Source organism: Lepidochelys kempii, chromosome 28 (assembly GCF_965140265.1).
Source record: "Lepidochelys kempii isolate rLepKem1 chromosome 28, rLepKem1.hap2, whole genome shotgun sequence".
Classification (NCBI taxonomy): Eukaryota; Metazoa; Chordata; order Testudines; family Cheloniidae; genus Lepidochelys; species Lepidochelys kempii.
The window spans coordinates 1,078,830-1,092,065 of record NC_133283.1 but is presented as its reverse complement, the minus strand read 5'-3'; the positions used below and the strand labels follow the sequence as shown (position 1 = coordinate 1,092,065).

At 58.2% G+C, this 13,236-nt stretch overlaps 1 protein-coding gene across 3 annotated transcripts in view; it reads right to left on the bottom strand.

The window, feature by feature from the left end:
• GUCY2D (guanylate cyclase 2D, retinal) overlaps window positions 1-13,236 on the bottom strand; it is a 71,993-nt gene that overhangs the window by 7,591 nt on the left and 51,166 nt on the right. For all 3 annotated transcript variants that reach the window (XM_073326769.1, XM_073326770.1, XM_073326771.1), the window contains 2 exons: window positions 7,790-7,870; window positions 6,477-6,653 (listed from right to left, as the gene is read on the bottom strand). In XM_073326769.1, coding sequence (XP_073182870.1) covers window positions 6,477-6,653; window positions 7,790-7,870 — 258 coding nt within the window. The remainder of the gene's footprint in view (window positions 1-6,476; window positions 6,654-7,789; window positions 7,871-13,236) is intronic.

Genomic DNA, 13,236 nt, shown 5'->3' with positions numbered 1-13,236 from the left:
CGGTGCCTAATCGATCCAGTGGATCCATCAGCTTGATCGATTAATTGATACGGTGAGTTTGCTCTCTGATCGATGCATTGAATCAGTAGGTCCAACTGCCTCCTGATTGGTTCAATAAATCCATCTGCCCCAGCCAGTTGATCTATCCACTGGATCTTCTGACCAGATTTTTTGGCCAGTGTATCCCAGTGGGTCCCTGACCAGCACCAGACTGATCCAGTAGATCCTTGTCGTCACTAGACCTACTGACTAGCTTCCCTGGGGTGTCTAATTAATAGATCCCAAATGGATTCCCAACCCTGCTGTCTGAATGATCCAGTGGATCGCTCTAAGCATGCTAGTTTGATCTATCCAGTTGGCGTCTTGCCTGGTGTGTTGTGCCAGTGGATCAAAGATTGACCCCGTTTTGATCCAGTGGATTCCTCCACTGCAGACAGTTCAACTATTCATGGGGATCCCTGTCCAGTTAGTGTGTTGTACCTGTTACAGAGTGTGGGGGAGCCCGAGCCCTGCACCCCCCTCTTCCTGGGATTAGCCGTGACTCTCAGCCAGCCAGTAAAGCGGAAGGTTTATTGGACAATAGGAACACAGTCTAAAACTGAGCTTGTGGGTACAACCAGGACCCCTCAGTCAGGTCCTTCTGGGGGGCAGGGAGCTCAGACCCCAGCCCTGGGGTTCCCTGCGTTCCACCACCCAGCCCCAAACTGAAACCAACCCCCCCCTCCCCCAGTCTCACTCCTCCTCCCCCCGGCTCCTCCTCCAGTTTCCCGTCCAGTTTCCCGGGCCAAGGTGTCACCTGGGTCCAACCCCCTCCCGGCTCAGGTGACAGGCTCAGGTCTCCTCACTCCAGTGGAGTCACCCCCGGCTCTGCCATCCCCCGTGCAGACAATCCCAGCAGATGTAGATGGCATTCCCCGGTCAATCCGCCCCCCTCCCTGCTCCCTCAATTTCTCTCCCCCCTTCGAGACTGAGCTGAGCGGGGTCACTCTGACCAGTGACCTGGGGAAGTTCGGGGCCCCCTCTCCGGGACAGCGCATCCGCTATCAGGTTGGCCCTTCCCTTCACATGGACCACGTCCATGTCGTAATCCTGCAGGGGCAGGCTCCATCTCAGGAGTTTGGCGTTGGCTCCTTTCATCTGGTGCAGCCAGGTCAGGGGAGAGTGGTCGGTGTAGACGGTGAAGTGTCGCCCGAAGAGATAGGGCTCTAGTTTCTTGAGGGCCCACACCACGGCCAGGCACTCCTTCTCGATGGCCGCGTAGTTCTGCTCCCGGGGTAGCAACTTCTTGCTCAGGTACACGATGGGGTGTCTCTCCCCCTTTTCATCCTCCTGCATTAACACCACCCCCAGTCCCGTGTCTGCGGCATCGGTGAACACCATAAAGGGCTCGTCAAAGTCTGGGTTTGCCAGAACTGGGCCACTGACCAGAGCCTCCTTCAGCGCCCGGAAAGCCTCCTGGCACTGCTCGGTCCAGACCACCTTGTCTGGCTTCCCCTTCTTGCATAGCTCAGTGATGGGGGTGGCTATGGTGCTAAAGTGGGGCACAAATCTTCGGTAGTATCCTGCCATCCCAATAAAGGCTTGGACCTGCTTTTTGGTGTGAGGAGCGGGCCAGTCTCTGATCACCTCCACCTTGGCTGGTTCCGGCTTTAGGCGGCCGCTCCCCACCCGATGGCCCAGGTAAGATACTTCCGCCATCCCCACCTTGCACTTCTCCGCTTTTACAGTCAGCCCAGCCCCCTGGAGTCGGTCCAGCACTTGTCTAACCTGGGACACGTGGTCCTCCCAGGTCTGGCTAAAGGCACAGATGTCATCAATATACGCCATGGCAAAACTCTCCATCCCCCTCAGGAGCTGGTCCACCAGGCGCTGAAAGGTGGCCGGCGCTCCCTTGAGGCCGAAAGGCAGGGTCAGGAACTCATAGAGCCCCAGAGGGGTGATAAAGGCTGATTTCAGCCAGGCATCTGCATCCAGCGGCACTTGCCAGTAGCCCTTTGTAAGGTCCATGGTGGTGAGGTACCGAGCTCCTCCCAGCTTGTCTAGGAGCTCGTCAGGCCTGGGCATGGGGTAGGCATCAGATACGGTGATGGCATTGAGCTTCCGATAGTCCACACAGAACCGGACCGACCCGTCCTTTTTGGGGACCAGCACCACCGGTGAGGCCCAAGGGCTGGCAGATGGCTGGATCACCCCCAAAGCCAGCATGTCCCTGACCTCTCTTTCCAGGTCCTGAGCAGTTTTCCCTGTGACTCGGAAGGGGGAGCATCTTATCGGCGGGTGCGACCCTGTCTGCACCCGGTGGACAGTCAGATTAATGCATCCAGGCTGGTTGGAAAACAGCTGTCGGGACGGATGCAGCACCCCCCTGACCTCAGCTTGCTGGACAGGGGTGGGCTGATTCGAGAGGGGAATTGTTTCCAGGGAGGAACCAGCTCTGGTCCCAGGGAATAGATCTACTAAAGGGTCATCTCCCTGCTCCTCCCACTGTCCACACACGGCCAACACCACCTTCCCCCTGGCATAATATGGCTTCATCATATTCACATGGTACACCCGGCGGTGGTGCGCCCGGTTCGACAGCTCCACCACATAGTTTACCTCATTGAGCTGCTTGACGACCTTGAAAGGGCCCTCCTAGGTGGCCTGTAGTTTGTTCTTTCTCACAGGGATGAGAACCATCACCGGATCCCCGGTGGCGTAGGCACGGGCCCGCGCCGTGCGGTCATACCAGACCTTCTGCTTCCTCTGGGCTCTGGCCAGATTCTCCCTGGCCAGGCCCATGAACTCAGCCAGTCTCTCTCGGAAGATCAGGACATACTCTTCCCGCTCCTGCTGCAGTTCCCACTCCCTGAGCTCCAACTCTCGCACTTTTAGCTCCTTCTCCCATTGCGGCCACCTCAGATCCAGCGATGGGGAGCTCTGCCGGGAGGATCACGGTGCCCTCAGTATTCGCTGGGCTCCTCCCGGCCCTTCCCCTAGGCATAGGTAGAAGGGGTCTCGGGAAGCCCTAAGCAGCCGCCTGTCACTCCCCGCTGGGACAGACACCGGTGTTCGCACTGCATCTGCCAGGCTGCTTCCCTCCGAGACAGATCTCCCTCCTCCAGCTGGGCAATCAGCTGTTCTTTGGTGGGCCTCCCAATGCGCAGCCCCCGCTGCCTGCACAGCTCCACCAGGTCGCTCTGAAGGCGTTTAGCGTACATCTCCCTGCTGGCCGCTCGCAGCCTGTGTGCTTGCCGCTCCCCACGGTTTCCAGGGAGAACCCCTAGGGTGCCAGCCTTTCTCGAGGTCACCACCTCTTTGCCAGGGTCGAGCTGCAGGCTCCTCCGGTCCCAGCACTTGCTGCAATCCCCCGGGGGACGCTGTTACTGCAAAAGTCCTTCTCGCTGGTCACACACTCCCGGGGTAACCGTGCCCCCCGAAACCGCTCCTCTCTGAGCCTTCAGCACGCCGGGTCCTCGTCAATCCCCCTTCATCTTACTGCTCCCCAGTCACTTACTGCAGGAAGCGCCATCATAGAATCATAGAATCATAGAATATCAGGGTTGGAAGGGACCCCAGAAGGTCATCTAGTCCAACCCACTGCTCGAAGCAGGACCAATTCCCAGTTAAATCATCCCAGCCAGGGCTTTGTCAAGCCTGACCTTAAAAACCTCTAAGGAAGGAGATTCTACCACCTCCCTAGGGAACGCATTCCAATGTTTCACCATCCTCCTAGTGAAAAAGTTTTTCCTAATATCCAACCTAAACCTCCCCCACTGCAACTTGAGACCATTACTCCTCGTTCTGTCATCTGCTACCACTGAGAACAGTCTAGAACCATCCTCTTTGGAACCCCCTTTCAGGTAGTTGAAAGCAGCTATCAAATCCCCCCTCATTCTTCTCTTCTGCAGACTAAACAATCCCAGCTCCCTCAGCCTCTCCTCATAACTCATGTGTTCCAGTCCCCTAATCATTTTTGTTGCCCTTCGCTGGACTCTCTCCAATTTATCCACATCCTTCTTGAAGTGTGGGGCCCAAAACTGGACACAGTACTCCAGATGAGGCCTCACCAATGTCGAATAGAGGGGAACGATCACGTCCCTCGATCTGCTCGCTATGCCCCTACTTATACATCCCAAAATGCCATTGGCCTTCTTGGCAACAAGGGCACACTGCTGACTCATATCCAGCTTCTCGTCCACTGTCACCCCTAGGTCCTTTTCTGCAGACCTGCTGCCTAGCCATTCGGTCCCTAGTCTGTAGCTGTGCATTGGGTTCTTCCGTCCTAAGTGCAGGACCCTGCACTTATCCTTATTGAACCTCATCAGATTTCTTTTGGCCCAATCCTCCAATTTGTCTAGGTCCTTCTGTATCCTATCCCTCCCCTCCAGCGTATCTACCACTCCTCCCAGTTTAGTATCATCCGCAAATTTGCTGAGAGTGCAATCCACACCATCCTCCAGATCATTTATGAAGATATTGAACAAAACCGGCCCCAGGACCGACCCTTGGGGCACTCCACTTGATACCGGCTGCCAACTAGACATGGAGCCATTGATCACTACCCGTTGAGCCCGACAATCTAGCCAGCTTTCTACCCACCTTATAGTGCATTCATCCAGCCCAGACTTCCTTAACTTGCTGACAAGAATACTGTGGGAGACCGTGTCAAAAGCTTTGCTAAAGTGAAGGAACAACACGTCCACTGCTTTCCCTTCATCCACAGAACCAGTAATCTCATCATAAAAGGCGATTAGATTAGTCAGGCATGACCTTCCCTTGGTGAATCCATGCTGGCTGTTCCTGATCACTTTCCTCTCATGCATCCATGGGGTGCAGTACATCCCACCGCTGCCACCAGTTCTCATGGAGCGTGGGGGCGTCCGGGATTGGGCGATCCCAATGGATTCCCAACCCTGCTGTCTGAATGATCCAGTGGATCACTCTAACCATGCTAGTTGATCTATCCAGTTGGCATCTTGCCTGGTGTGTTGTGCCAGTGGATCACAGATTAACCCCGTTTTGATCCAGTGGATTCCTCCACTGCAGACAGTTCAACTATTCATGGGGATCCCTGTCCAGTTAGTGTGTTGTACCTGTTACAGAGTGTGGGGGAGTCCGAGCCCTGCACCCCCCTCTTCCTGGGATTAGCCGTGACTCTCAGCCAGCCAGTAAAGCGGAAGGTTTATTGGACAATAGGAACACAGTCTAAAGCTCAGCTTGTGGGTATAGCCAGGACCCCTCAGTCGAGTCCTTCTGGGGGTCAGGGAACTTAGACCCCAGGCCTGGGGTTCCCTGCATTCGACCAGCCCAAAACTGAAATAAAAAAACCCCTCTCCCCCAGTCTCACTCCTCCTCCCCCTGGCTCCTCCTCCAGCCTTTGTCCAGTTTCTGGGGCCAAGGTGTCACCTGGGTCCAACCCCCTCCCGGCTCAGGTGACAGGCTCAGGTCTCCTCACTCCAGTGGAGTCACCCCCGGCTCTCCCATCCCGCGTGCAGACAGTCCCAGCAGATGTAGACGGCATTCCCCAGTCAGTCCGCCCCGCTCCCTGCTCCGTCACAGTACCAGTGGATCCCCAGCCAGCAGATCGATCCACTGGATCCCTTCTATCCTCTCACTGAGTAGACCACTCTGGCCAGTGGTTGGTTAGCCCAGTGGATCCCCCATCCTACCAAGGAGCACAATCTAGGAGTGGATCCTATCCAGCCTCCCAGCCCCTGGAGTAGATCCCCTTCCCCTGCTGTGAGTGGATTCCCCTTCCAGCAGATCTCCTCCACCTAGTGCTTTGGGCATCAGGATCCCTTCCTGAAGCCGGGGCTGCAGGTGAATGGATCCCCCTGCCAGGATCCTGCAGCATCCCAGTGGATCCCCTCTGCTTAGCGCTCTGTGTGAGAAGGATCCCTTCCTGAAGTGACAGCAGGCTCACTCCTCAAATGGATCTTCCAGCAACCTTCCAGGCAGCATCACCTGGAAATCGATCCCCTCCAAACAGAGCTGGATCCCCGCCCTGCCAGCAGACCTTCCCTGTGTGAACAGATCCACTTAGCTGATTTCTGACAGTGGATCCCTGAGCTCCCAGCAGATACTTGCTGTCATGGGATCCCCATTGGCTAGCCATCCAGCAAGTGGATCCCCCCCCATGCCCAACGAACAGTAGATCCTGGCTGGCAATTCAGACAGCTGGATTCCCCTGCCCACCCCCATCAGATCTGCCATGTATCCGTGGATCCCGGATGGCTTTGCAATCCCTGCGAGTGGATATCCTGGGCCTCTCCGCAGATCGGTCATCTGAACGGGATCCCCTCTGTGTGGTGATTTCAAAGTGGATCCCTTCCCCCCTGCACACGCACACTGCTCCTAGCTGATGCCCCATGTCCTTAAATTCACTCACCAGTGGATCCCCGGGGATCCTCCCCCACCCGGTGCGATTCCCGCCCCAGCCCCAGACCCCAAGGCAGGATCCCTGCCCTGTCCTGCCCCCGTCTTCCCGGCTGCACCTTGATGAGGTCGATGAGCAGGGAGGACTTGAACATCCAGTCGAGCTTCATGTCCTGGTTGCGGATGAGGTCCTCCAGGCTGCCGCGGGAGCAGTGCTCCGAGACGATGGCGAACACCCCACAGTCGTAGAAGAACCCCAGGAACAGGTTCACGTTCTCGTGCCGGAGGTCCCGGAGCTGGAGGCGGGGGAAACGGGGGAATCCCAGTGGCCAGGGAGGGGAATGCACAGGGTGTATCCAGCCCCCCGGAGCAGCGGTGACACCCAGTGGCCAGGGAGGGGAATGCACAGGGTGTATCCAGCCCCCCCGGAGCAGCGGTGACACCCAGTGGCCAGGGAGGGGAATGCACAGGGTGTATCCAGCCCCCCCGGAGCAGTGGTGACACCCAGTGGCCAGGGAGGGGAATGCACAGGGTGTATCCAGCCCCCCCGGAGCAGCGGTGACACCCAGTGGCCAGGGAGGGGAATGCACAGGGTTTATCCAGCCCCCCGGAGCAGCGGTGACACCCAGTGGCCAGGGAGGGAAATGCACAGGGTGTATCCAGCCCCCCGGAGCAGCGGTGACACCCAGTGGCCAGGGAGGGGAATGCACAGGGTGTATGCAGCCCCCCAGAGCAGCGGTGACACCCAGTGGCCAGGGAGGGGAATGCACAGGGTGTATCCAGCCCCCCGGAGCAGCGGTGACACCCAGTGGCCAGGGAGGGGAATGCACAGGGTGTATGCAGCCCCCCAGAGCAGCGGTGACACCCAGTGGCCAGGGAGGGGAATGCACAGGGTGTATCCAGCCCCCCCGGAGCAGCGGTGACACCCAGTGGCCAGGGAGGGGAATGCACAGGGTGTATCCAGCCCCCCCGGAGCAGCGGTGACACCCAGTGGCCAGGGAGGGGAATGCACAGGGTGTATCCAGCCCCCCAGAGCAGCAGTGACACCCAGTGGCCAGGGAGGGGAATGCACAGGGTGTATCCAGCCCCCCGGAGCAGCGGTGACACCCAGTGGCCAGGGAGGGGAATGCACAGGGTGTATCCAGCCCCCCCAGAGCAGCGGTGACACCCAGTGGCCAGGGAGGGGAATGCACAGGGTGTATCCAGCCCCCCAGAGCAGCGGTGACACCCAGTGGCCAGGGAGGGGAATGCACAGGGTGTATCCAGCCCCCCCCCGGAGCAGCGGTGACACCCAGTGGCCAGGCAGGGGAATGCATAGGGTGTATCCAGCCCCCCCAGAGCAGCGGTGACACCCAGTGGCCAGGGAGGGGAATGCTCCCCGTGTCTCAGCATGGCCATTACACTGAGACCCCCCACTGCTGTTCACACTCACCTTGCAGAAGCTGGTTTTGGTGGCTGGCTTGATCTCCGTGTGCTTTTCCCCTGGGAACTTCTTGAGCCAAACCCAGTCACCCTAGGGGAGGAGACAGAAGGGCAGCCCGGTAACCCCAGAGCTGGGAGAGCAGCGGATTCCCACAGCCAGTCACACCAGGGCAGGAATCAGAACCAGCCAGGTTTGCAACAAACCAAGCCAGAGACACCCTGCCCCACCTCATGCGGCCAACCTGGCCCCAGCACGCCCTCCGGAGGTATCCAGAGGTATCCAGTGGGAAGAGCAGCAGAAGCTGGTCTTCCCAACAGTGAGGAGAGGGCAGCAGAGATGCTGCAAACATGAGGAGGGATGGGGGCTGTGTGACGGAGCAGGGAGCGGGGCGGACTGACCGGGGAATGTCGTCTACATCTTCTGGGACTGTCTGCACGGGGGATGGGAGAGCAGGGGGTGACTCCACTGGAGTGAGGAGACCTGAGCATGTCACCTGAGCCAGGAGGGGGTTGGATCCAGGTGACACCTTGGCCCCGGAAACTGGACAAAGGCTGGAGGAGGAGCCAGGGGGAGGAGGTGTGAGACTGGGGGAGGGTGGTTTTTTGGTTTCAGTTTGGGGCTGGGTAGTCGAATGCAGGGAACCCCAAGGCTGGGGTCTAAGCTCCCTGCCCCCCAGAAGGACTTGACTGAGGGGTCCTGGTTGTACCCACTAGCTCTGTTTTAGACTGTGTTCCTGTTGTCCAATAAACCTTCTGCTTTACTGGCTGGCTGAGAGTCAAGGTGAATCCCAGGAAGAGGGGGGTGCAGAGCCCGGACTTCCCCACACTCCGTGACAACTGGTGGCAGCGGTGGGATGTACTGCACCCTGTGGATGGCACTTCCTGCAGTAAGTGACTGGGGAGCAGTAAGATGAAGGGGGATTGATGAGGACCAGGCGTGCTGAAGGCTCAGAGAGGAGCAGTTTCAGGGGCGGCGGTTACCCCTGGGAGTGTGTGACCAGCGAGAAGGACTTTTGCAGTAACAGAGTCCCACTGGGGATTGCAGCGAGCAGTCCCAGGGGCGGAGGACTCTGCATCTCGACCCTGGCAAAGAGGTGGTGACCTCGAGAAAGGCTGGCACCCTAGGGGTTCTCCCTGGAAACCGTGGGGAGCGGCGAGCGCACAGGCCTGCGAGTGGCCAGCAAGGAGATGTACAGCAAACACCTTAAGAGCGACCTGGTGGAGCTGTGCAGGCAGAGGGGGCTGCACATTGGGAGGCCCACCAAAAAACAGCTGATTGCCCAGCTGGAGGAGGGAGATCGCTGAACTGATCCCTGTCTCGGAGGGAAGCAGCCTGGCAGATGCAGTGCTGGCACTGGTGTCTGTCCCAGTGGGGAGTGAACAGGAGGCTGCTGAGGGCTTCCCAAGACCCCCTTCTACCTATGCCTAGGGGAAGGGCCGGGAGGAGCCCAGCAAATACTGAGGGCACTGTGATCCTCCCGGCAGAGCTCCCCATTCCTGAAGCTGAGGTGGCTGCATTGGGAGAAGGAGCTAAAACTGAGAGAGTTGAAGCTCAGACAGTGGGAACTGCAGGAGGAGTGGGAAGAGCAGGAAAAGCAGCGACAGCATGAGCTGGAGGAGAAGGAGAAACAAAGACAGCAGGAAGAGAAGCAGAGGCAGCATGAGCTGGAGTTGGCCAAGCTGAGGAGCAGCGAGTCCCCGGCTGTGGTGAGTGATGGGGGACCCTGGACGGCACAGAGCTTTGATAAGTGCATCCTGGCCCAGCATAAGGAGGGGGAGGACATGGATGACTTCCTGGATGCCTCTGAGATGGCCTGCGAGCTGCACCAGGTTGATCCTGTGGACAGGCTCCCGTTTCTCACCCCCTTACTGGACCCTAAGGCCATGGCATTGTACGCCGACTGGAAGGGGTGGAGAAAGGGGACTACAAACTATTCAAAAAGGCCCTGCTCCGCGAATTTGGGTGGACTCCTGAGATGTATCGGGAAGGGTTCCAGAGTCAGCGTAAAAACCCGAGGCCTCATATCTGCAACTAGCTGCCCACATGGAGGGATATGCCACCAAGTGGGCAGAAGGGGCCCAGATGAAGGAGGACCTGGTTAAACTGATCATACTAGAGCAACTGTATGAGCAGTGCCCATCTGACCTGAGGCTATGGTTGGTGGACAAAAAGCCAGAGAACCTGCGACATGCAGGGTGGCTGGCCGATAAGTTTGTGAAAAGCCGGACAGGGGCTGGCAGGGAGGAGCCCCAAAGGAACAGGCCCTGCACGATGCAGAGAAAGAGTCACCATGGGACCTCCCAGCGTGGAAATATGGAGAACCTCTTCCCAAGGGGAACATCCAGCATCAGGGCCAACCAACTGGCTCGAGGGGACCAACGGGACATGGGCTGCTATTACTGTGGCCAGAGAGGCCACCTACGGACCCAATGCCCAAAGCTCAATGACAGACTGAGCAGACCAAACTCACCCAGGGTTAACTGGGTAGGGACCCAGCTGGATGAGGGGCAGGCTTCCCAGGCAAGGGGGGCTGGCAGCTTATCAACTGCTCAGGAGGGGGAGGGCCCCAGACCAACTCCTCTGGGGGGTTGGATGCCCCAGACTCAAGGGTCTCCATTTACAGGGTGGGTAGGGGCTGTCCCTGTGGAGCGAATGCCTTGTTCCCCTGGAGGTGGATGGGAGGAAGGCCCAGGGATCCAACTTCATGTCGGCCCTGCTCTGGTGCTTATGGGAGAAATGTGGTGTCTGGCACAACTGGGCCTCAGCTTATCACCCCCAGTCCAGTGGGCTGGGGGAGAGGTTCAATGGGACACTAAAGATGATGCTGAAAACCGTTATGAACCAGCACCCGCAGGACTGGGACAAGTACTTACCTCACCTGCTGTTCGTGTACAGGGAGGTACCCCAGGAGTCTACCGGATTTTTGCCTTTTGAACTGTTATATGGCAGGAGGGTGAGGGGGCCCCTAGACCTGATGAGAGATGAATGGGAGGGGAAGGCCACTCCCGATGGAGAGTCAGTGGTGGAGTATGTCCTGATCTTCCGAGAGAGACTGGCTGAGTTCATGGGCCTGGCCAGGGAGAATCTGGCCAGAGCCCAGAGGAAGCAGAAGGTCTGGTATGACCGCACGGCACGGGCCCGTGCCTACGCCACCGGGGATCAGGTGATAGTCCTCATCCCCGTGAGAAAGAACAAACTACAGGCCGCCTGGGAAAGTCCCTTCAAAGGCTGTCAAGCAGCTAAATAAGGTAAACTATGTGGTGGAGCTGTCAAACCGGGCGCACCACCACCGGGTGTACCATGTGAATATGATGAAGCCATATTATGCCAGGGGGAAGGTGGTGTTGGCCGTGTGTGGACACTGGGAGGAGCAAGGAGATGACCCTTTAGTAGGTCTATGCCCTGGGACCAGAGCTGGTTCCCCCCTGGAAACAATTCCCCTCTCTGATCGGCTAACCCCTGCCCAGCAAGCTGAGGTCAGGGGAGTGCTGCATCCATCCCGACAGCTATTTTCCAACCAGCCTGGACGCAGTAATCTGACTGTCCACCGGGTGCAGACAGGGTCGCACCCGCCGATAAGATGCTCCCCATTCTGAGTCACAGGGAAAACTGCTCAGGACCTGGAAAGAGAGGTCAGGGACATGCTGGCTTTGGGGGTGATCCAGCCATCTGCCAGCCCTTGGGCCTCACCGGTGGTGCAGGTCCCCAAAAAGGACGGGTCGGTCCGGTTCTGTGTGGACTATTGGAAGCTCAATGCCATCACTGTATCTGATGCCTACCCCATGCCCAGGCCTGACGAGCTCCTAGACAAGCTGGGAGGAGCTCGGTACCTCACCACCATGGATCTTACAAAGGGCTACTGGAAGTGCCGCTGGATGCAGAAGCCTGGCTGAAATCAGCCTTTATCACCCCTCTGGGGCTCTATGAGTCCCTGACCCTGCCTTTCGGCCTCAAGGGAGCACCGGCCACCTTCCAGCGCCTGGTGGATCAGCTACTGAGGGGGATGGAGAGTTTTGCCGTGGTGTATATTGATGACAGCTGTGTCTGTAGCCAGACCTGGGAGGACCACGTGTCCCAGGTTAGACAAGTGCTGGACCGACTCCTGGGGGCTGGGCTGACTGTAAAAGCAGAGAAGTGCAAGGTGGGGATGGCTGAAGTATCTTACCTGGGCCATCAGATGGGGAGCGGCCAATCAGCCAAGGTGGAGGTGATCAGAGACTGACCCGCTCCCCACACCAAAAAGCAGGTCCAAGCCTTTATTGGGATGGCAGGATACTACCGAAGATTTGTGCCCCACTTTAGCACCATAGCCACCCCCATCACTGAGCTATGCAAGAAGGGGAAGCCAGACAAGGTGGTCTGGACCGAGCAGTGCCAGGAGGCTTTCCGGGCGCTGAAGGAGGCTCTGGTCAGTGGCCTAGTTCTGGCAAACCCAGACTTTGACAAGCCCTTTGTGGTGTTCACCGATGCCTCAGACACGGGACTGGGGGTGGTGTTAATGCAGGAGGATGAAAAGGGGAAGAGACACCCCATCGTGTACCTGAGCAAGAAGCTGCTACCCCAGGAGCAACACTACGCGGCCATCGAGAAGGAGTGCCTGGCCATGGTGTGGGCCCTCAAGAAACTAGAGCCCTATCTCTTCGGGCGACACTTCACCATCTACACCGACCACTCTCCCCTGACCTGGCTGCACCAGATGAAAGGAGCCAACGCCAAACTCCTGAGGTGGAGCCTGCTCCTGCAGGATTAGGACATGGACGTGGTCCACGTGAAGGGAAGTGCCAACCTGATAGCAGATGCGCTGTCCCGGAGAGGGGGCCCCGAACTTCCCCAGGTCACTGGTCAGAGTGACCCCGCTCAGTTCAGTCTCAAAGGGGGGAGAGATGTGAGGGAGCAGGGAGCGGGGCGGACTGACTGGGGAATGCCATCTACATCTGCTGGGACTGTCTGCACGGGGGATGGGAGAGCCGGGGGTGACTCCACTGGAGTGAGGAGACCTGAGCCTGTCACCTGAGCCGGGAGGGGGTTGGACCCAGGTGACACCTTGGCCCCGGAAACTGGACAAAGGCTGGAGGAGGAGCCGGGGGGAGGAGGAGTGAGACTGGCAGAGGGGGATTTTTTGGTTTCAGGTTTGGGCTGGGTGGTCGAATGCAGGGAACCCCAAGGCTGGGGTCTAAGCTCCCTGCCCCCGAGAAGGACTTTACCGAGGGGTCCTGGTTCTACCCACAAGCTCTGTTTTAGACTGTGTTCCTATTGTCCAATAAACCTTCCATTTTACTGGCTGGTTGAGAGTCACGGTGAATCCCAGGAAGAGGGGGGTGCAGGGCCCAGACTCCCCCACACTCTGTGATAGGCTGCCCCCTGCATTTTCAGCACCAGGTGCTTCGGTTCTTTATCCCTCACTGCACCAGGCTCTGGGGCCAGTCCCTGATGTCCAGCCCTCCCCCCTGCTCTGA